Raw genomic sequence first — 21,772 nt, forward strand, 5'->3', positions numbered from 1 at the left:
TGCTGAATTCAAAATATTTGACCGTATATCTGCCCTTCTCTCTCTCTCTCTGCAATCTGTGTTACCGATGTACTGTACTGGAAATATGGCAGCATTCACTCTGTGTAACAGATTAAAAAAAAAAAAAAAAATCACAAATCCCTTCAGAGCTGACAGCTTGGGGATTTTACCACCCCTGTTATTATTATTTGCACATTTTCAGCACCCTGTTCTAGAAGTTATTTTGTTTACAAAAAGCCGCCAGTTTGAGAGCAGCAGAATTTTTCATAAAGCACTATTGCATTGTTTCATTTATTAGTTTTTTTTTTTTTACTCATTCGAAGATTTAATTTAAGACTTTTAGCTGAATCAAACAGAATAAAATGTATCAAAATACATTACTCTGTCTAAAATGTATACAATTTGGTATTGCTGAGTTCATTTTGGTTTTACTATATATTTTTGTTCTTTTTTAAAATATATTCTGTAATATTTTATTTATGAAGTTTCTTATTTTATACCACTTGGTTTTGCTTTCTGCTTTTTCCACCTGGGTTCAGTTTCTCAATTATCACACCAACCTTTTGTTACTTCCATCAAGGAGGTTATGTTTTCAGTAGTTAGTCTGTTAGCAAAAACACTTTACAACTAATTAACAGATTTTATGACATTAACAGGAAATGTTGGGGTTGTCTCCACCAATTTTAGTGGTGATCTGGATTCTATAACTTCGGTCTTGGCTGAGGTTTGCACATTCAGAATGTTTCTAGTTACAGTCTTATTGATTGTGTATTATCTCTCTTCCTCAGAGCCTTTATTGTTTATTAGTAAAAGGTTTAGTTATTACATCTAATTGCCTTAAGGTAAGCCTGCATCTAGGTACTTAGCTTGATCACATTACATGGTGAAAAGGCCAATGATTATTCACTTTTTTCAGTGCGGTTTATTGAATTTATTTGTTTGTCTTGGCGAAATGTGAATATTAAGCCTAACAAACATGAAACATATTGCACTAAAACCTTTCTTATAGTGATTATGTTTTGGCAGAAAAATTACTTATAAAGTGATTGCAATCAAATCTTAGTTAGCTGGAGTTAAAAAAACATTTCATGAAAAGGACTAAAATACCATTTCTTTTCCTGCTATGCTGACAGCACCATGAACACAACATTTCACCTGCAGTTCCTGCCACAACCACTAGAGGCATCTTTTCCAAATGTAATTCGTTTCTCCTTCTCATTCAGAATTTAACCTTTTATGGGGTCATTTATTAAAATATGATTTATTAAAATATGTTTGATATTTAAACTCAACTAAATATGCTGCAGCAAAAATAGTCAAAAAGAACAAAAACACTTGTTATTTATCAACTTGCGTTTAGCTCAGAGGGCAGTAAACTGATACAAACTAAATGTGATGATTTTTGAAAAAGAAAGAATAAGAGAGATGATTCAAGCAAGTGTTGTAAATAAACAACCTGTTCGGTGTGTGTGTGGGAACTGGAACAGAGCGGTTATTCGTTACACCAGCCGTTACTTGGGGATTTGAGGTATTAGGGTCCGACACATGGCGCTCATCCCGCCTTAAATCTGCGGGACTTTAGTTCCAGATGAGCGGACAGAGATGAGGAGAGGCAGCATCAGCACCGCGGTCAGAGCAGCAGCAGCAGCATCAGCAGCAGCTTCAGCTTCAGCAGCAGCGCTCCAAAACAAAGACACACAGCCGACCCAAATTATTTTACTGCCGTAATTATCTGAAAACTCCCCGAGGTGTTCGGCGGCCGGAGAAAGGAACTAATGAATAAGGAGGGCGGAGTGACTCTGGTGCGACAGATGTTGGAAAAGTCTTGTTGAATGTGGAGAGGGGGGAGGAAGAGGAGGGAGAGGAGGGAGAGGAGGGAGACTGTCCTGAATAGAGATGAGTGTGTTTCTCTGCAGGAGATGAGCGTTAAGGCGGAGAAGGCTTGGCCATGATTTCCTCTCTGAAAGCAGCAGCTGGTGAGTTTCTTTCATTCAGGTTTAACTGTCTCTGTTTGTGTTTTTTCTTTTAGTCTGAAAATAAAATAAATACTTTCTGGTGATACATTAAATTGTTTTTAATAGTAAGATAAATATAAAAACAGTGGTTGGAGGTTGAAATCATTCTGTATCACTCTGTTGTTGTTGTTCTGGAATCAGTAATCCTCTACAGTCTGCTTTGCATCATTCCAAAGCAGTGCTAAAACTCGTGTTTATCTTTTTTTCAGCTTATTTTGCTTATTTTTCAGTTCATGTTCTGAACATTAGCAGACATTTTCTGTACTTTTCAAGATTTAGCTAGATTTAAATCTCCAGAATAGAGAAAGAAAGAAAGTTTTTGATATTTTTCTCAGAAAGCAAAGAATGTTATATAAATTTATTATCTGCTGGTGTTTTGGTGGAACCTAATGTATATCTAGTCTGCCTATTTTTGTATTTATAGCATCTTTAAAGCCTAAAACAAGCCATTGTAATTAAGGTCAGCTGATATGAGTTATTCAATGGCTGAGACCAATGACAATCTTATGAAATCAGGGCAGCCAACGTCCAATGTACAACACAGATTTTTTTTTTCTTCATTTAACTATAACAGTAATCACCTAGCTTATATAAGCATATATTTAGTAATTATTAGAAGTACCTGTACAGTTTAAAATAATATGTAGAAGAGCATTCTCACTAAAAAACAACAATAAACTAAAATGTGAGCTAAAGTAAGCTGGGTGTAGCAGCTGCTGCTGCATCTTTATTTTCATACTTGGTAATTAAATATGCACAGGCATGACTGCCGATTTTTAAAAAGTGGCCAGTATCTGCTTATTAATCAGTTTGTTTCTTCTATGGAATGGCTTACTCTGTTTCAACAAAGACTATCATTGGTAAAACATTAACAACTTTTGTTCCATTGACTGTGTGAGTGGTTTGTTGAGCCAAATCTGAGTTTAAACAAGCACCATCTTTGCATTCCTACCAACTTAACCATTTTAAAAAAGAATTAATAAAGCAAATAAATGCAACTTGTACTTCATGGTTTAACCCAGTTGTGTTGCTGTTTTCATGGAGTGACACTGCGGACAGTAATCCTCTGGATAGTTTGTTCCATAAACCTAAAAAGGGCTGCAGCAGACTGCGTTTTAACTGCATTTGAGAAGGATTACAGACAACAGTTACTGCAACCTCATTTTCCCACAGTGTTACTTTGTCACCTGAAACTATGTCATTCCCAAACCTGATCCTCTGTGTTAGATTATCGCCTCACCTTCGGTCTGATTTCTTTCGTCAGCTCCACAGTGAGGGGTGCAGAGGTGAACCGAGACTAGAAGCAAACTCTTAGTCCTCTCCTCCTGTTAGAATCAGGACACGCGTCACATCATTTAGTAGCTCAGGAGAAGCAGAACATCACCAAGAGAAAACCAAGGATTTACGCCTGGGATTCAGCCAAATGGGCAATTTAATCAGGGGGCATTTTACGCACAGGAACTGTGTCAGTCTCCTATGAATGATTTACCAGGACTGTTATATTCGGCAGCCACTTCGGACCTCAATTGATTTCAGCCTCAGGCAGAAAGTGTTTGACAAGTTTTCTAACTTGTTCCTCTCACTACCTGATTCCTCAGTGGAGAACTTATTTGCTTTTATGACGTTAAAGTGATTAATCAGAGCACTGATCTGTGTTGTTTTGACAGTGTTGCTTGCATATTTTTAAAAAAAGTGTCACTTTTTTTAAATCTTAGGCAGCTACAAATGCTTTTGCACACTTAGATCTGCTTTCTGTAGCAAGTTTCTTTTTTTACTTGTGTAAAGATTGAAAATGTTGCTCAGTTTCCCGAGTTATTTTTAGGACCTTTTAAATAAATCACAAGTTAAAACCTTGACTACAGTTGCTATGAATTATTTCTGGCACAGCTCAAATAAATCCACTAGGTGTTCAGTCAATCAATATTCTTCACCCAAAGGCCAAAATGATTCAAAATGGCTGCCACAGCCAACTGACCTTGAAAAACTCAAATATGGCTAATGGTAGTTTTAAGGATATTAGCCTAGATTTTGGTGAAAATGATCCCTAACACCTTCTCTGAGCACTAAAAAATCATGCAGGACCTTTGTTTATAATTTTGCCATTACAGTATATAGAGTTGACTCTGTTAGTAAAATATGTTATGGAGTATATGATGTATTTCAATGAAACTTTTAATCATTGGGTGTACAGCTAAATGTCTATAAGTCATTCAGTTTTTCAGATATTAAGTTAAAATTTGGTGTGGTTGTAGCTGAGACTCATTTAGAACACATACTTTATCTGAAATTGACATTTTGTGAAATCACATAAGGTTGTGCAAGGTTTTTATTTTCAGGCTTTGCCCAAAATGGCTGCATCATTTCTCAACATAAGATAATCTTAGTTTAAAATTCTGGCATAAAAGCTGGTGGGTGACATGCAGTCCTTCAAGGATCGCTAAGACTTTAATTATTTATTACTTTTACACAGAAAAGTTATAAATTATTAAGTATGACTTGACTATTCCTTTAAAACTGTATGAGAGTCAATTATTTAATCAAGTGTTACTAATTTGACAGAGAAAAGGTGGAACAAGTCAAAACATAACAGAAGTTTAAAGAAGACCTAAAAATGACGAGATGTGCTGGGCTTCATTTTCATTTTAATAATGCAAATTTTCATTGAAATGAAATATTTAAAAAGAAAAAGTGGACAATAAAATTCTGTTTGGTAACCAGGTGTGTCGTCAATGCTGAAAGCTACAAACTGGAAAACTGATTTGACAGGAAGAAATTTAAGCACTTTTCGGAGGAGTGTTAATAACAATCCTTCCTAACTCAGAACAAATAATGATGTTTATTCAAAGCCCTAACTTTGGAACTTTTTAAGCCATAAAACATCTGTTCTCAAAAGGCCATGTGCACATGTGTATAAACTCATTACTGTGGCTTTCCAAAGCCTTAACACTGGTGTCAGGAAAATATGGTTCTGTTTCAGGGAAGGTGCGACCCGAGCCTTGAACATTCTGGATCCAAGCCCCACAGTTTGGTCTTAAAACAGCCATGGGATTATGATCAGCACTGTACTTTTATTTTAATGCTGCAAAGGACAAATCTCTAGTTTTTCACATGAGGTCCGAGCCATGTGCAGCTTTTCATCAGAGTCTCGGCAGCATTAAGAACGATAGTACACGAAAACATCTATTCAGGGCAGAATCAGTAATGCACAGCACTTTTGAACCCACCGTGCAATATTTAGGGCACATAGTCATTTGAAGTCTGCTCGTAGATGAATAGAAACATCCGATGTTTTCAGCCACTGGAGAAATCCAGTCAGGGCAGGAATAAAGAAGTGAATGCCGCTAGCTCAGGGCTTGTGTTTTTTCACTATAAAAAATAAAAAAATCTTTACATTACAGGATTCCTTTCATGCAGCATGTTTTCCTTTCAATTTGTGTTCATTTCCAAGAAGCAAACCTGTTCTTTCCAGTGTCACTCTATTCATGCAGATCCATTAACCCATTCTATATTTCAAGGCAAAGTGGGCTAATCCACACAAATATCCATGTTTGAACTATATATACAGAAAAAAATAAAGGTGGCACTTTTGCTGAAATGCGTATATAATAGGAGACCCTCTGTTAAAGAAAGTGAGAGATCGTGTGGGTGAACGAAAAGAAAATAAAGAAATCATCATGTCAACATGACACTTTCTACTTGCTTGTGCTTTTTAAAGATTTAATTTAATACATCAGGCAGCAAGCATACATGTTTTGGTCTTTATTTTTTTGCTGAATTAAAATAAATGAGGAACAATCAAGCATTAATCTTTACAATCAAAATAATTAATAAGCAAAAACAAAAGAACAACAGTAGGAGGAGAAAAATAATGAGTTGAACTTTCAAACGAAATTATTTCTCTGCTGATCGAAGAACTTCTGAAACGTTTATGAAGTTTCTAATGTCCCATTCAGACAGCAGTTGTGGAGTTAAGGGCAAATTGTCCTATTATTACTCTCAAACCACCTTATATTTTCACTGTATAACTTTTTACAGTTTGATAAATGTTCCCAAGGACAGCCAGTTACGTCCATATCTTTGCAATTCGCTGTTTGAAAACTGAGACAAAATTCAGTTTTTTAGGAGATCAAAAAATCCAGTTATTGAGGAGAAGTTTAGAAAAGACCTGTTTATGTTTTTTTTTTTTTCATTTCTTGCCAGGATTTTTCTTTATGCTTGGAGGGTGAAGTTTAAGGAGTTAGTTTCAGATTGCAACCAACCTGAAGCTTTCTCTAAATTTCAAACATTTCTCCAATAAAACAAAGGTCAGACAAGCATTTAGTATTTAGTATTTAGACGCTTCATTTAGTTTAAACCATCAGCTTTCACTCTTTTTTTAACCATTAAAATACTTATTTATTATGCGCCAGAAAACAAGTTCAAAGTTACACTTCCTAGCTGCAGAACAGGAGCTTATATTAAGAAAAAACAAATGCAATAAAAAAAGAAGACTCACAATGACAATTCAGTGTATATGCAACATGAAAAATAGATTTTATGTTTATTTAAAGACTTTATGGAGGCTAGTGGCATTTTTTGTTAGCAGTAAGAGAAAGGACTGGATAAAAGTAGGACATATTCTACAGAGTCAAAGGTCAGGACAGTTTTATTAAGCATTTTTGGTGAATGGTGGTCATAAATTCATAGATGTTCTTTGTGCACGACATGTAAAAACGAATATATCGCTCAGGAAATGCTATAGCTTTTTCTGAAGCTTCTACATCCTGAAAGCCGCAAATGGTCCCAAACACATTTTGGGTTCTATCAGGTGATTTACCAAGAAATTCATAAATTATGGACACAGAGGACAAGCTGACTGGGAAGGAAAGCTTTACAAAAAAATTAATAAAACCAGAAAGTGTGAGATTTGAGCAGCCAAATATCATCACACTAATCATGTAGTCCAAGACTAAGGCCCAGTCTGCTTGGGAATAGTGTTTTAGGAGCCCCAAAAAGGTATTTTCTGAAAACAGGTTCCAGATTCACATCATCTTAAAACTTTACTCCTGTTTTTGTGGTGACAGAAAAAATGCAACCTGTTAAAAAGGATGTCACAGACCCACCTCCCGCCTCACCTACCACCCTGAAACTGACAGGCGTTAAAATAATGCCATAATTTTCATGGTGGCGTCACAGCACCACATCCAAGCCAGCATTTTGGTTTGTTTTCTGTGTTCCTAGGTGGACAAAAACATTTCTAAGAAAGTTTTAGGAACAACAAAACAAAAATCATTTTTGGAAAACAGTGTAGACAAAAAAAAAAAAAAAATCCATCAATGACCCCTCAGTCTGTGTTACAAACAATCTTTACTCTTAGATTGGCTGACCATTCTCATTCTTAATGATGCATAATATAAAAAAAACCAACACAAAGAACCACAGAATCTAAGGCTTACAAGATGAGCACCAAAGCAGATTATTTCTTTTCAAAGAAAGGTCACCTTAAATGAGACTTAGAAAAAGCAATCAAACCTCTTCATAAATCTGCAAAGAAAGACAGAACAGCAAAAGAAGCCCTGGACCAAAAATTTAATATGTAAGCAGCTTCAGGACAAACTAAAGAAAGTATTTGGACCTTATGAAAGTAGCTCATCCAGATTTCCTCATATCAGCTGAATAGAAACCTTTTCAAACACCGGATTGAAATCAAGACTGCTGTATTTTACTGTTCAGATAATACTTACTATGATTTCATAAATTATCAATGCAAAGCGTGTGAACAAAAGACAAATCTAAATCTTACTTAAGAATCAGTGCCAATTCCTACATTTGTACACAGTTTTTTGAGGGAACCCCACAGGAATGCTGTTCCAGACATCTTAGATCCATAACTAACCACAGAATGGATGTAGATGTGAGATGACTCAAACGTTTTTGTATCTTCATCTAATCCCAGTCACACTCTACGAGTTGACATCAGGTCATACTGTAATTTCCAGAACTTCTTGTTCTTAATTACCCCGATGATAGTTCTTAATGACATCGCCTGTGGGTCGGGGGTCATTGTCGTGCTGCAGAATATAATTAGGGCCACTCAGACGCTTCCCTGATGGTGTCACATGATGCTGTCTGCTTGTATTTCTCAACAATGAGCTCAATGACCAAAAATTACCCCAGAAAGGCAGAAAATGACTCCAAACTTGCCAGTAATTTTTGAATAACCACTGTTGCCTGCAACTGCTCTCCAGCTTTAAAGTGGACAAACTATCTTCTACAAATACTTCAGATTTGGACATATCAGTCCAAAGCAGCAGTTGCTGCTGGTTTTTTTATTTTATTTTTAAGTGTCTTGGCCTTATTTTCAGATCAAAGATGAAGCAGTTTTGCATTAAGACCATGTTTGGCCACACTTCTCTAGAACTGTATATGGTCCCCCAAGTTTCTGCCGGTTCTGAGCTGATGGCACTGCTGGGGATCTTAGAGTTTCTAATGGGAGTAAACATGACGTGCATTTCAGCTGCTGCAGTTTTCTTGTCTATGGTCTGCACCATGGCCCGTTTCTTTGAGTCTTTACAATAGCTGGAACAACCCCAGTCTACTGTAAAATTGCAGCCTGGGCGAGACCTTGCTGCTGTAGTAAAATCGCCTTGTATTTTGTTACTGCAGTCAGTTTATCTTGGTGTCAGACCTGTGAGACTAAAGCTGCCTTCCACAGCATCACTTTGGTAGTGTCCAGCTTTTCTTTAAGATTCCTATACAGTGGTTTATGTTTCAGTTAATGATGATGATCAGTAGCACCTGTTTGGTACAGCTGCTTATTCATTCATATGATCTGCAACATCCAGCAAAAAGTAAAACGAGTAATCTTTAGCAAACAATTTTATAAATGCACCTTTTGACACCTGAGCAGCCATGCATTTGTCAAAAGATGTTGAAAATTAAGGCAGTGACATTACAAGAAGCCTTAATTAAAATATCTTTCACTATTTCATGTTGGCACACCACTTCTGTTTGCCCCCAACCTATTTTATTTCTGCTTTGTGACATTTTGGTTGACTTTGGCTCAGATGAAAATCAGGTGGGATTACGGAGAGGCCCAGTCAGATTAGCATGTAGGCAACCAAAGAGGAAAACCTCTACCTGAACACTGAGGGCAGATTATGAGGATGATTACTTTTCTGGGAAACAGAAAATATATTACTTATCAGTCATTTATTGCTGTTCTATTTCTTAAAATGGGTTATCTTAACTATAAAACCTATGGATCTGAACAATTTGTCTTATAAGAATTTGGAATCCTGTGAGGTTCTTGGATAACTTGGCAAATATATGAAATTCTTGTCCATGATTAACAAAATCAAAGAAAAAAATAATTCTTTATTAAACAAGATACAAAATGTATCCTAATATTTTATTTATCAATTCCTTTATTGTTGTATTTGTTTCAACTTTCAGGTCCTTATTGCTGTTTTCCATTTCATTACAAAGAAATTCACTTCTGCATTTTGTTACTAAAAAAATTAACTCAAACGTCTTTAAACTATTTAAAGTTAGCAGAATCTGAGGATTTGCTCATTAAGGGACATTCTGTCAAGTTTGTTTGTTTGTTTGTTTTTAAGAGTTCATCAATTAAAACACAAGCTTGTGTGCTGACTAATTAACACTAACCATTTAAAAATTCATTGACCTATTAGTTTTTATGAAGTGCAAATGAAACCTATGGCAGTAAGTTGGTGTTTTACTGTCAGTGTTTTGCAAAAGACCCATTTCAGGTTAGGGGCCTTTTGTCTCCAATCAGTCAGTTTGTCTTTAATTCATGACCTCCCACAGTCTCTCTGATGTACGGTGATGGATCTGACGCATCGCCTCTGTTCGCTGAGATGACCTAATTTGTCACATCACATAGGCTCTGCACTGAGACCAATTCCCTTCCCTCATTTATTTGTGCTATTATTAATATTGCAGATGCTGCACTTTGCATGATGTTACACAGTGTTAACTCCCTCCTTGTCGCATTGTGGGCTCACAGATGTGTGGTTTACCCAACACACTGAAGCATGCAGCTCACTCAGCCACACACCTTCTTGGCATGTCTACTTCTCCCCCTGCCTGCCATTCCTTTAAAAATGTGTTGACATTTTCAAGTCATGAGGCAGGCTAAAAACAAATCAAATAACTAAGGACTTTAGGTGTCACAGTAGGCAGTGGAAGGCGCTGTCGCCACACAGCAAAAAAAGTTGCAGGTTTGCCTCCAGGCCTTTATGTGTGGAGTTTGCATGTTTTTTTCCATGCATGCATGTTTTTTTTTTCCAGGTACTCCAGTTTCCTCCCTTTGATCAAAAACATGCATGTTAGGTTAGTTGGTATCTCTAAATTGTCCCTAGGTGTGATTGAGAGTGTGAGTAATTGTTTGTCTCCATGTGGCTCTGTGATGGACTTTCAACCTGTTCAGGGTGTCCCCCGTCCCTCGCACAGTGACTCCTGGAGATTATATATATGGGTAGATGAAAATATAACCTACATTGTCAAAGGTAACACCTTCCAGTCACTCAAACTTCTTTATTCTTTATGTCAGTTTTAGATATGGAAGTAAACAGTCACTCTTTCTTGGCTGTTTTAGCATTTTGTCAAGTTTACTTTCCTCACAGGCTTTAAAAAACAACAACAAGCCAGTTAAAAATGGCTTGTTTAATCTCCATGTTGACAATTATATGTCTGGCATTATCAGCTGAGATTATGTAATTTGGATCTGAATTATGTAAAGACATGTGCCATCAAAAACTAGATTATCTGGTAGCAACAGATGGCCATTTTTTTTACCTGCCTAACACAATGTGAGTGATCAATGTTGTGAACAAGTTAAAACTGCTGTGGACAGAAATTTGTAAAAAAAAAAAAAAAAATCTTTATTTGTATGCACTTCACATAACTATGTTTTAGAATGATCTGCCCTCCCCGAGTAATGAGTAACTTTAATGTCAGTGACTATTTTTATCCAGACAATGTAGTTTTAGATATGTGACCCACATAGAGAGAAAATGTACAAATGGAAATTTCTCCCACAACTTAGTTCTGTGTCTCAGCAGACATTTTGACTTGAAAGAATAGCAAAGAAAAAGACATTTTAATGAGGGCTGCATTCTGCTTAGTGGTGTCATAAACAAAAGGACCCAAAACAGGACTGGAAGAAGGAGGCAGGGTAGAATGAAAGTGAAACTCAAGAACCTAAAGTACTGCATGAGAAAGCACAGGTGTACAAAACCAGACAGACACAGACTAGATTAAATCTAGGAGCAACATTCAAGGATCTGAAAAGCAGCCAGCAAAACTCAGGGCTCTATATGCTGAAGGAGATAACGACTAAGTGGATGCAGGTGTGATGATTACCAAATCAGGACCAGGTGAGCAGAGAGAGCACTAATCCAGGCTAAGGGACAAAAACAAGGTGACAACATTAAATCTAACAAAACCTTACAGTACTGTTTTAAAAACAACCATTTGTTGCAGCTGCATAAGTGAAATGCAGCTTTTGCAAATATACCTGACCTTTCCCCACATGTTCAAGATGTGAAAGTTTCTCATCCCTTAACTGGGACGAATAGTTACAAGTCATCATTATCAGAGTAGGAAGAGAAAAGTTCATTTGGTTCCAAAGTACTTGTTGTGTTCAAGTTTGGCAGAAGGAAATGAAAACTCATGTTTTGGCATAAAAACAGCTGATTCATTGTTAACTAATCTGCACTGCAACAAGATAGTTGGTTATGATGTGGTGATTTTGGATTTGAGCCTTCATTAACACCATTCCCTCTGTCTGAACATTTAAATAGTTTTCCTGCACCTTTGTAAATGTTTGTCTTTAGTTAAAAATGTTTTTATTTTGTTGGTGTGGTATATCAAACACTTTGTCTAAAAGAACATAGGTGGAAAACCCCAAAGGGAAAGACCAGGAGATTTTTGTTGCTCTGCAATGCACCTGACAGCTGTTCTGCCAGCAAACCTTTCAATATTTGCTGCTTGTATGCAGTAGGTGCCAGAGGCCCTCAAGGAAAGAAAAAAATAAAATACACATACACACACAGACTTTATCACTCCCGCACTCATACACGCTTTCAACACCGTGTGATCCTTGCACTGTTGTTCTGTTCCAGTCACTTTAATTGGGGATTTGGACCAGGCTCTTGTCTTTCTCACTGTGATGTGTTAAAAATAGCATCCCAACAAGTGTCAGAAAGCCTAGTCAGGCTCATACTGAGGCAGAGCTTCTTGGCACAAACTGTTATGCTTACGGCATAAAAAGTCAAATAGAAACAAAAAAAAATGTCATTACGAACCCCATGTGAGTCATGTTTCTTTTAGTGCACCTGTTGCAAAGGGAGTTTTTGCCTTAAGACTACATCTTACTAACAGCATACTTGAATGCTTGTCACCGTTCATCACATTTTGCTGCAAGCCACTTCGTAACGGAGAATTGAGTATTAAAGAATGGCAAATAAGGGAAATCTCAAAGACACCATGTTCTGAGAGAATCTTTTACTCTGAAAACTAATGAGGCTCAGTGCAGGCAAGAAGAGGAGGTTAAGTTATAAGATAATTATTATCCTGTACTTGCTCCAGGCACTGTTACAGCAGATAGTGTGAATTGCTGCAGTACTAGAATGAGAGGCAAAAACTGTTTTGTTATTAGTGAATTTCTTAACATTTCACTTAACTCTCACCCAAACTAAAATAAATACAGTTTAATAAGACAATATTTATTTTTATCTTAGTTTCACAAAAAGGCTGATCATCGTGAGAACTGAGGAGACATAAAGCAACTTTGTGGAATTATCGGAGAAAAAAACTCCAAATTTTAACATTTGGTAGCAGCTGTTCAGAGACTGATGTAAGGCAATAAAAGCTCAAGCTGAAAAATGTTTGATAAATTTTGTCTGATTAAGGATCTAAAAGAGAAAACTAGGCACAGCTGGGAACTTGAATATTATTTAAAAAAATACAATGTGTTCACCCAAAAGATTGCTTGAGAAAGTAACATCTCACTGACTCTGGATTTTGAGTTTTCATATTTCTTTAATGAGAAAATGAACATCAAATGGTGGCATCTTATTGGTTAAGGGTAACTATTTTAAATAAATAAATATAATAAAAACATGGAATTACCTTTTCTCAAAACAGAAAATCGGTGGGAGGCAGGGCTTGACTTTGATTAAAAGCTGAAATGTTTAAGTAATTGTGTAATTTTATAATCCATCCATCCATCCATCCATCCATCCATCCATCCATCCATCCATCCATCCATCCATCCATCCATCCATCCATCCATCCATCCATCCATCCATCCATCCATCCATCCATCCAGGAGTCATCCTAATCAGATGCCTGAAGCACCTCTGCTGACTCTTTTTGAGATGAAGGAGCAGAAGCTCTGCTTCAAGCTCCCTCTAGATGATGGAGCTCCTCATCCTGTCTTTAAGGCTGAGCCGGGTCACCCAACTGAGGAAGATCATTTCATTTTCTTGTTCCAAAGATCTCAATCTTTTGGTCCAGATCCATACCTTTTAAACATAGATGAGAGTTGGACCAGTAAATCGAGAGCTTTGACTTTAGTAATAGCTTATTTTCTCCACAATGGACTGGAGCAATGCCCTCATTTCTGTGGACAAGGCCCTGATTCACTTGTTCATCATCTCATCACGAGTGAAAACTCTCAGATAGTTTGAGGCAGAGACTCAACCCCTATCCTGAGGGATCGTCCCACCTTCTTTTGGTTGAGAACTATTGTCACAAGTTAGTGATAGCCTATCATTTTTATGTTAGACTCTTATGTGACAGCAGTAAGAGCTTCTTTAAAACTGAATCATAAATAAAAAGAACAAGTGACTCTGGGTAATAGAAAATAGATAACATGATCAACACTGTAATGTGACACTAATGTGACAACACTCCAAGCAGGGCGACAAATAAATGACAAAATTACAAACGCATTTCATCCCTCACTTTGTAATTTGATTGATAGGGTCAGTCCCAGCTGTGACTGTGGTGTTGTGACCTTTGTGTGGACTGTAGCTTTATAATGTCTTCAGAACATGTGAGGGGGATTATCCTGGTATGTGATTGGCTGAAAACGCTCAGCAACTGGCAGCTTTAGATATCTCACACCTGTCAGGCTCTGTCTCCGAAAACTTAGCTTCAGGAAAAAAGTTGGGCTACTGCATTTAAACTCCAATTCCCTCACATGTGATTAAAACAAATTGAAGAAAAAACACTAAAAACAGTTTTAGAAAGCTGTTATTTGTGTCTGATAATGAATTCATTTAAATTGTATTGTTTCTTTCAAAGAAGTGTGGATACTGAAAATAAATATGAAACAATACTATTAAGTGACACTATTGGATAGTAAAACTCCCTCTATTATGCCATAAAGTTTCTCAAGACAGCTTTATCGCTTTATTGAAGAAAAACTCACATATAATCTGCAAGTACTAAATCAAGAGTAGAAATAACTAAAAGCAAAAGCCAGAACTGACAAACTAAATTTAAATATCATTTTAGGTTAGCTAAAGCTGTTGAGGAATGAACACTGACCAGCTGCAGCTGGCTTAATTCCAACAATGTAGAAAAGGATTGTATGGAAATCGTTTGGCTTTGCCAGCATTCTGATTTATCACCCCGACACAAGAGCAAGTCTTGGCTTGTGAGTCATCACTCCCACCCTGTTAGTATAAGAGGTGTTTGCATGTAGAACAGGGCTGAGATAAAGGCTGTGCTGCCCTGGGATTGTTGGAAAGTCTGCAACACAAATGAGAGGCTGCAGTGAGGCTGGTTTCACTTTCTGAAAAGACTCTGATGTTGAGGAGTAAGAAACTGCAGCTCCAGGTTAGACTCAGTTTGACATGTAGTATGCTTAAATATTTTTGATTGTGTTTTTCTTTTTCTCTAAGATTTTTCAGATTGTTCTAACAAGAAACATCGCTGCTTGATTGAAATTCAAATTTGTTTGAGCTTTGAGGTTCTTGTTCAGCTGTGGGACATTCTGTCACTTTAGGAATTAGATTTATTTCTCAAAGCTTTGTTGCTGCATTGTAGCAGTGGTTGTTGGAAGGGAAATGCATAATTTGCATCACTTTGTGTCTCTTTTAGTCAACTGGCAAAACCAGACAGCAGGGGAATAATGTAATTATGAAATATTTCACCATGCAGTGTTCAGCAAGTTGCTTTCTGAACTCTGTTTTCAGGATTCTGTCACTCCTCAGTGAGCAATATCACAGACAGTTTTCACCAATAGGGTTTGACTTTGTTTTCTGCACATTTTTTCTACTTATTGCTTGAATTATTTTTATTTTTTATTTTTATTTTCTATTGTACCATATACTGCAACTCCAGTGAGCATAAAATTCATAGAATGATGAAAGCTTTTGTGACTCCATAACATGTTTCAGTTTGATCTAAAATATGATTCTTTTCTGTTCCTGACATTATTTTGAACAGATTATCTATGGGTAGGAGTATTTTTTTGTTTTATTTTTTTTACAGTTTCTAATGGCATTTTATGAAAAAAGAAAAATGTACAAAAGAATGTCCAAAAATTACTTCTAATGGCATTGGCATTGCAATTAGGAGCTTTGCAAATCTAATCAGGTTTTAGATGTCTTAGAATTCTGGGCTGGTTTGCTTTGGTGCATCAACTTCTAAAATCCTAACTAAACTAAGAGCCAGCCAATAGTTGAAAAGATTTATCTGCCTTTAATTTAGACTCTGATTTCGTATCAGTTATTTTTGTTCATGCTGCTGCAAAATGATTCAATGCCTAAGGTAGAACAGGAAGCTTAGAAAGTTTCATTTCTGCCAATTTTTTTATCTTATTTGTCCTGGTTTTTTATTAGGTACGTCAAGCTGATTAGATGGACAAGCTTTATACTTTGTATGTCTATTCTAAGAGAAGCAGTGACCTATGATCTGTTACTCACTGGTGCTTTTTTTTAAATTCATTCCGCTAAGGCTTGTTTTTCTGTTTCTAGGTCCTTTTCAGGCCACACTAAAGGGCATGTTTCTGACAGGAAAACATCCCTACAGAGGACCGAACTCAAATCTGTCTTCAATATAATTGCCGCTGGTTATGAAAATCTGCACTTCAAGACTGAAAAGGTTTGTCTTGACGCATGCTTTATATTTATTTATAGGGTTTAAATTCAATATAAAAAATCTGATGTGTAACTTCATATTTTGTTCAGTATATTGTTTAATATTATAGACTCCAAGTGCTTTTAGTAAGATTATATTAATGTCTAAAACAAATATTTTTTGTCTTTTTTTTCAGGCAGGAAGTAAGATGTTTGTGGAGTCAGTTGTCCGATGGGGGCTATGGAGCATTCTGCTCCAGGTTGGACTTGGTGTATCAGCAGGAGGCTGTCCTCCACGATGTGTGTGCCGACCCGAAGCTAGAGAAGTGATCTGCTCGGGCAAGTATTTGAACTCTGTGCCGGAGGGCTTTTCGAATGATGCCAGACGTTTGGATTTATCCCGAAATAGGATTAAGACTGTGGGACGCCGTCAGTTCTCTGGCCTTGTGCAACTTCAAGAGTTGAACCTCAGTGATAATTTAATCTCCATGATTGAAGTAGAGGCTTTCTTAGGCCTTAAGAATCTCAGGACACTTCAAATTAAGAATAACCGCCTAAAGATCCTCCCAGTTGGAGTGTTTTCTGGACTGTCTAGCCTGCGCTTTTTGGATTTGAGCCAGAACGAGATTCTGGTCTTCCTGGACTACACATTCAAGGAAATGGTCAACCTGCAAACACTGGAAGCTGAGGAGAATGACCTTGTCTTCATATCCCAACGAGCTTTTTTTGGTCTGCAGAATCTGCAAGAGCTTTGCTTAGACCGTAGCAACCTGACATCCATTCCCACAGAGGCTTTATCCCAGCTCCAGAGCCTGACACAACTTCGCATGCTTCGCCTCATCATTTCTACAATGCCCAACAATGCTTTCCGACGACTCCAACGTTTGCAGAGCCTTGTGATTTCTAACTGGCCAGCATTGGACAATTTGGCAAGTAACAGTCTAATTGGTCTAAATTTGACCTCACTTGTAATCAGTAGCTGCAACTTAAGTGCAGTTCCTTATGTAGCACTTCGTCATCTGGTGTATCTGCACTTCCTGGACTTGTCCTACAACCCCATCACTGTAATCCAAGGTAACCTGCTAGGGGATCTTTTGAGACTCCAGGAGTTACACCTAGCAGGAGCCAGTCTGATAAAAATAGAACCAGGAGCCTTCAGGGGTCTGTCCTTCTTTCGCATGCTAAATGTAACATCAAATCAGCTCACCACTTTAGAAGAGAGTGCTTTTCATTCTGTGGGAAACCTTCAAGTGTTGCGTTTAGACGGGAATCCCCTTGCATGTGACTGCAGACTTCTCTGGGTGGTCCGTCGCAGGTTTCGGTTGAATTTTGATGGACATCAGCCCACTTGTTCTTCTCCTGATGCGGTGAGACAGCGTGAATTCAGAGGCTTCTCAGAGAAGGAGCTTCCCAGGATTTTTACCTGCCGTCCTGCTCGTATAATGGACCGCAGGCCACAGGAGGCAAGAGTGGAAGAGGGTACCACTGTTCTGTTTTCCTGCAAGGCTGATGGGGATCCATTCCCATCCATCACTTGGATTTCGTCACATAAGAATGTGATCTCTCCAACAGGAAGAGTCAGAGTTTTACCAAACGGAACACTAGAAGTGCGATTTGCCCAAGTTCAAGACAGCGGCACATATCAGTGTCTGGCAGGCAATGCAGCTGGCAATGATAGCCTGACTGTTGGTCTGTACGTGAAGGGGGTCCCGCAAAACAGATCCATTCCTTTGTTCATGGACGTGAGTTGGACTGAGCCTTCAAATCCCCAAGCTGCCAACTCCTCAGCTCAAATGGCCAAGCCATTCCCATTTGATGTAAAAACCCTTATTATTGCCACCACCATGGGCTTTCTGTCTTTCCTCAGCTCAGTGGCCATATGCTTTGTCTTCATGTTTTTCTGGAGTCAGAGCAAAGGTCAGATCAAGCACACAGCAACTATTGACTTTGTTCCTCGGTCTTCCATGGGCGGAGGAGGAGATGGAGGTGAAGGTGGCAGGTTTACAATGAAACTTATTTGAAGCTATGTACGTTGCTGGTGGGGTCTTTACATTGACTGTGAACTATTCTGCACTTTGAACTTCCACTGTTGTATTTAGAGACAAAGACCCACATTGAAAGGCCCTATCAGGAAAGACAACTAGAGCCATTTTTCTTGAGCTTGTGCCAGGCCTCTTTTATTTTTTAAGCTGAAAATGACATCACAGTGCCCCCCTTGTTTGTGTAACATAAGTAAACATTGTCTTATGAACCTTGAGCAGATTGTTGACAGAACTGTTATGGTTGCTGTGCATTTGTTATTCTTTGTACTTTCAATAGGCAAATACTTACCCTATTCAACTTTCTTTTTGTGCTTAGCATGATATTGCAACACAAATAATATTCACAAGTTTGGCTAGTAATGAAGACTAATAATTACAGCTTTATAGCTCGATCAGGAATATGTGTGATATGACTTTTGGTAGTGGTACATTGCACAATAAAAACAAAATTTGCAATAAAACTGTAAGAAAAAAATAATGAAGTCCAATGGGATTTTTTTTTGCCAACAGATGAGAAAACCCAACCCTCTTTGGAGCTCTAAAGCTCAGACATCCTTCACAGCAGAAACATAATTTAAAGTTGAAATGGGTCACAAAATGTTGTAATTTATATGACCCAACTGGCGTTTTTAATATTTAAATTTTTACTTTCTTTTTTTACAAAATGTTCAACTAACAGTTGATGATGTCACACACAGTTTAGAATTGTCTAAAGGTTTCTACATGTTTTTCAAATTTTTCTTGTTTCTGCAGTTCTTTTTTGGTACGTATACAATCCAGACATAAAAATGTGAGTATTTTTGTCTTTTTTTCACAGAGTGTGTGTCTCACTGCTTTGGGATGTGTTTTCTTTTAAATCCCCTGAGAATGCAGAGTGCATATCCAAGCTTACATTGACTTCAACTACATCTCATCTCAAAATATTCTTTATAAAACTGGAAGTGAAGGGTAATTTGAACTTATCATAACTCCTACATAAAACATTGTAGAAACATAAAAATTCACATGTGTGAATATCAGCCTTCTGCCACACATATAATTTCCGTACACTGTTTGTTTGAGGCTTACTTTTTCATCTGTGCTTCTGTCTGCCTGTCTTATTAAGAGTGCTGCCAGGGAGTGACAGACACAGGTATGTGGTTACTATAACAACTATACTGAGCCATTAGCCATTGGCAGCTCTTTACACTTCTTATACAGTTCAAACACCAAGATGTTGGTAGTTTGTTTTTTTTAAGTTTAAATTAAATTAAAGTTATGCTGGAATTTTGGGCAGTAGCTGCATTGGCCCCCTTCAACCACTCTTCAGAAATTTTCTTGTTGATTTTGATGATTTGACATGTAAATATGTGACTCTAAAGGTTTTCTTATGGATGTGTGGAATAGACTAGCCAAATAAGTTCTTACTGTTAACCAAATGTTTTTGTAATTTTAGAGCTTTGCAAGATATTAGAATGTTGCTGCCCTGAAAACAAGTGTTCAGCTGGACAGCACTTGGGTCGGATATTGATGCCGACATGTAATGCGACTGGTAGGTGGCCATAATGTACATAGGAATGTATCCTTTTCTTGTTTCTTATTTTAAACACATTTTTTAGGCCTGCTCGTCCTTTTGTTACGTATTAATAAAACAACATTAGAAGACTCTTTATCAAAGCATGCTATGATTTTACATTTTATACTAAAGAAACCTCTTTTTTATATTTTTCCCACATAAACCACAAAAAATATGTGCCTCAGAAACATTCTCATTATTGACAGAGAGAATGCTCACCTGATTAGTATTACCTTGTAAATATTTTGGTCAAGAACAGTTTATCTTTGTTTACTGTATAATTTCATCTACTTCTGGGTAATTATGTGGTCATCAAATATACCACACTTTGTGTATATATGCTTAAAAGTGTAGATGCACTATGTTGCATAAAGAAAATTGCATAATGTTGTCAGAAAAGAAAGTTATGATTGAGGAACACACGCACTGACGTATGCTTATTTGCTGTAAATGACCTTTTTCAGTCTGTCAATAAATGCCTACCCGAACCTTCTGATTCTATCTTTCATTTGTCACGTGAATTATTTCTGATTGTTCATAAAATCAGAGAGAAGAACAAATATGGAGAAATTAAAATCCATTTCTCCTCAGAAATGTTTCAGTTGTTGAGAAACAGACAAGAAAATTGTTAATTTATTTTATTTTTTACAAAACTGAAGCTGTTGGTATGTTTGTTGTGGGTTCTTTATAGGAAAAACACATTCCAGTTGGAGACAAAAGAACAGGCTGTGCTGTATCTTTATAAAACAACAGAATGCAGCTGGTGGCCAGTCATGGAAATGTACATCTCTCTTCCTTTTTTTTTTTTTGTGAAAGAGAAGGATTATGTTTGCTGAGTAATACTGTGGTGACTGCCTGTTTTCTCCTACAGCCTCGTGTTCTCCAAGTGAAGAACAATTAATCTTTTAGAGACATTTAAACACATTTTCTGCTCCATATATAGCAACATCGTCAATGCTGACTTTTAAACTGAAAGTATGACGTTTTGCCTCAGAGTTTGAAAATAAATGTTAAGCAAGGAATTGCCCTTATTTCACCTCAGCACAGTTAAAATTTTTTAAGTGCTCTTAGTGAATTCACCGAACAGCAAATAATTTTGTGCATCTCATGCAGTTGCCCAGAATAACCCAGAAAAAGAAGAGGGGAGAGAGAGAACTGGTAATCACGTGTACGAGCAGAGATTTAAACCCTTTTGGATTACCTCTGCCTGTCTCAATCTGTTATGTAGGTCTGTCTGGCGGGTGCTTTCCTCCGGCCAAGCTTGGCCTGTTACATTATCTATTTTAATACAACTATTTGCTCCCATTGGACAGAAAGCCAAAGAAGCAGATTAAAGGGGTGTTTACAAGCCACACCCCCTCTCTTTGATTGACGTGCACACCACTGAGAATACTACGGTCTCTTTGCATTTGCTGTTAAATACGTTTCAGCGCTTCCTCTGTTTAGGTGGTGAAGACAGTATAAAATCTACTATATATGAGTGCAAATATATCTGCCTGTCTGTTAACAACATATCTCATGAATTATTTAGCAGATAATTAACTTTACCAAACAGTCAGTTTTTACAGGTATTGAACTAAGATTTGTTATGGCAGCTCATACTCTCAGTGCTAACAGATTGCACAAAATCTTTGTTTCAAACTTTGGGCAATATACAGTTCTTTTAAAAAATTCCACTTTTTAAAATAAAAGTTGTTATAGACCTCCAAAAAATTGTGCTGAAGTCCCCTGTTGATCTAATGAATTATAGGGTATTGTGGAAGAATACTAATACATTACATCCTCTTTTACAAGATAATATCAGCATAAACATTTCTTTGCATTTTTTATAGGCTGAATTATATATATTTTTTAAATTAGTTGAAAACTCAAGTTAGTTATTTATAAGGTTTTCTTTAAATAAATTTCTCTTGTATATACTCAGGCAGAATGGCACCACAGTGGTTTGAGCTGTCACCTCCCAGAGAGAAACACCAGAGATAAAAGTTTGATATACCTAAAAGATGAATACCAAAAAGCTATTATCCAAAAGCCTACATGTTGTCATGACATGCAGTGTGTTCA

General features: G+C 37.1%; 1 protein-coding gene across 2 annotated transcripts; it reads left to right on the forward strand.

Annotated features, from left to right (window-relative positions):
• The first annotated feature begins 1,613 nt into the window (after nt 1–1,613).
• Nucleotides 1,614–20,201, forward strand: lingo4b (leucine rich repeat and Ig domain containing 4b). 2 transcript variants are annotated; one of them, XM_017428483.3, is made up of 3 exons: nt 1,614–1,976; nt 16,010–16,136; nt 16,309–20,201. In XM_017428483.3, exon 3 carries the CDS (start codon nt 16,321–16,323, stop codon nt 18,130–18,132), a length of 1,812 nt encoding a protein of 603 aa, XP_017283972.1. In that variant the 5' UTR covers nt 1,614–1,976; nt 16,010–16,136; nt 16,309–16,320; the 3' UTR covers nt 18,133–20,201. The 2 variants fall into 2 exon arrangements, with proteins under 2 accessions (XP_017283972.1, XP_017283973.1); XM_017428484.3 differs by lacking the exon at nt 1,614–1,976 and adding an exon at nt 14,730–14,867.
• Nucleotides 20,202–21,772: the final 1,571 nt, after the last annotated feature.

The sequence above is a fragment of the Kryptolebias marmoratus genome, linkage group LG16, assembly GCF_001649575.2.
Source record: "Kryptolebias marmoratus isolate JLee-2015 linkage group LG16, ASM164957v2, whole genome shotgun sequence".
Taxonomy (NCBI): Eukaryota; Metazoa; Chordata; class Actinopteri; order Cyprinodontiformes; family Rivulidae; genus Kryptolebias; species Kryptolebias marmoratus.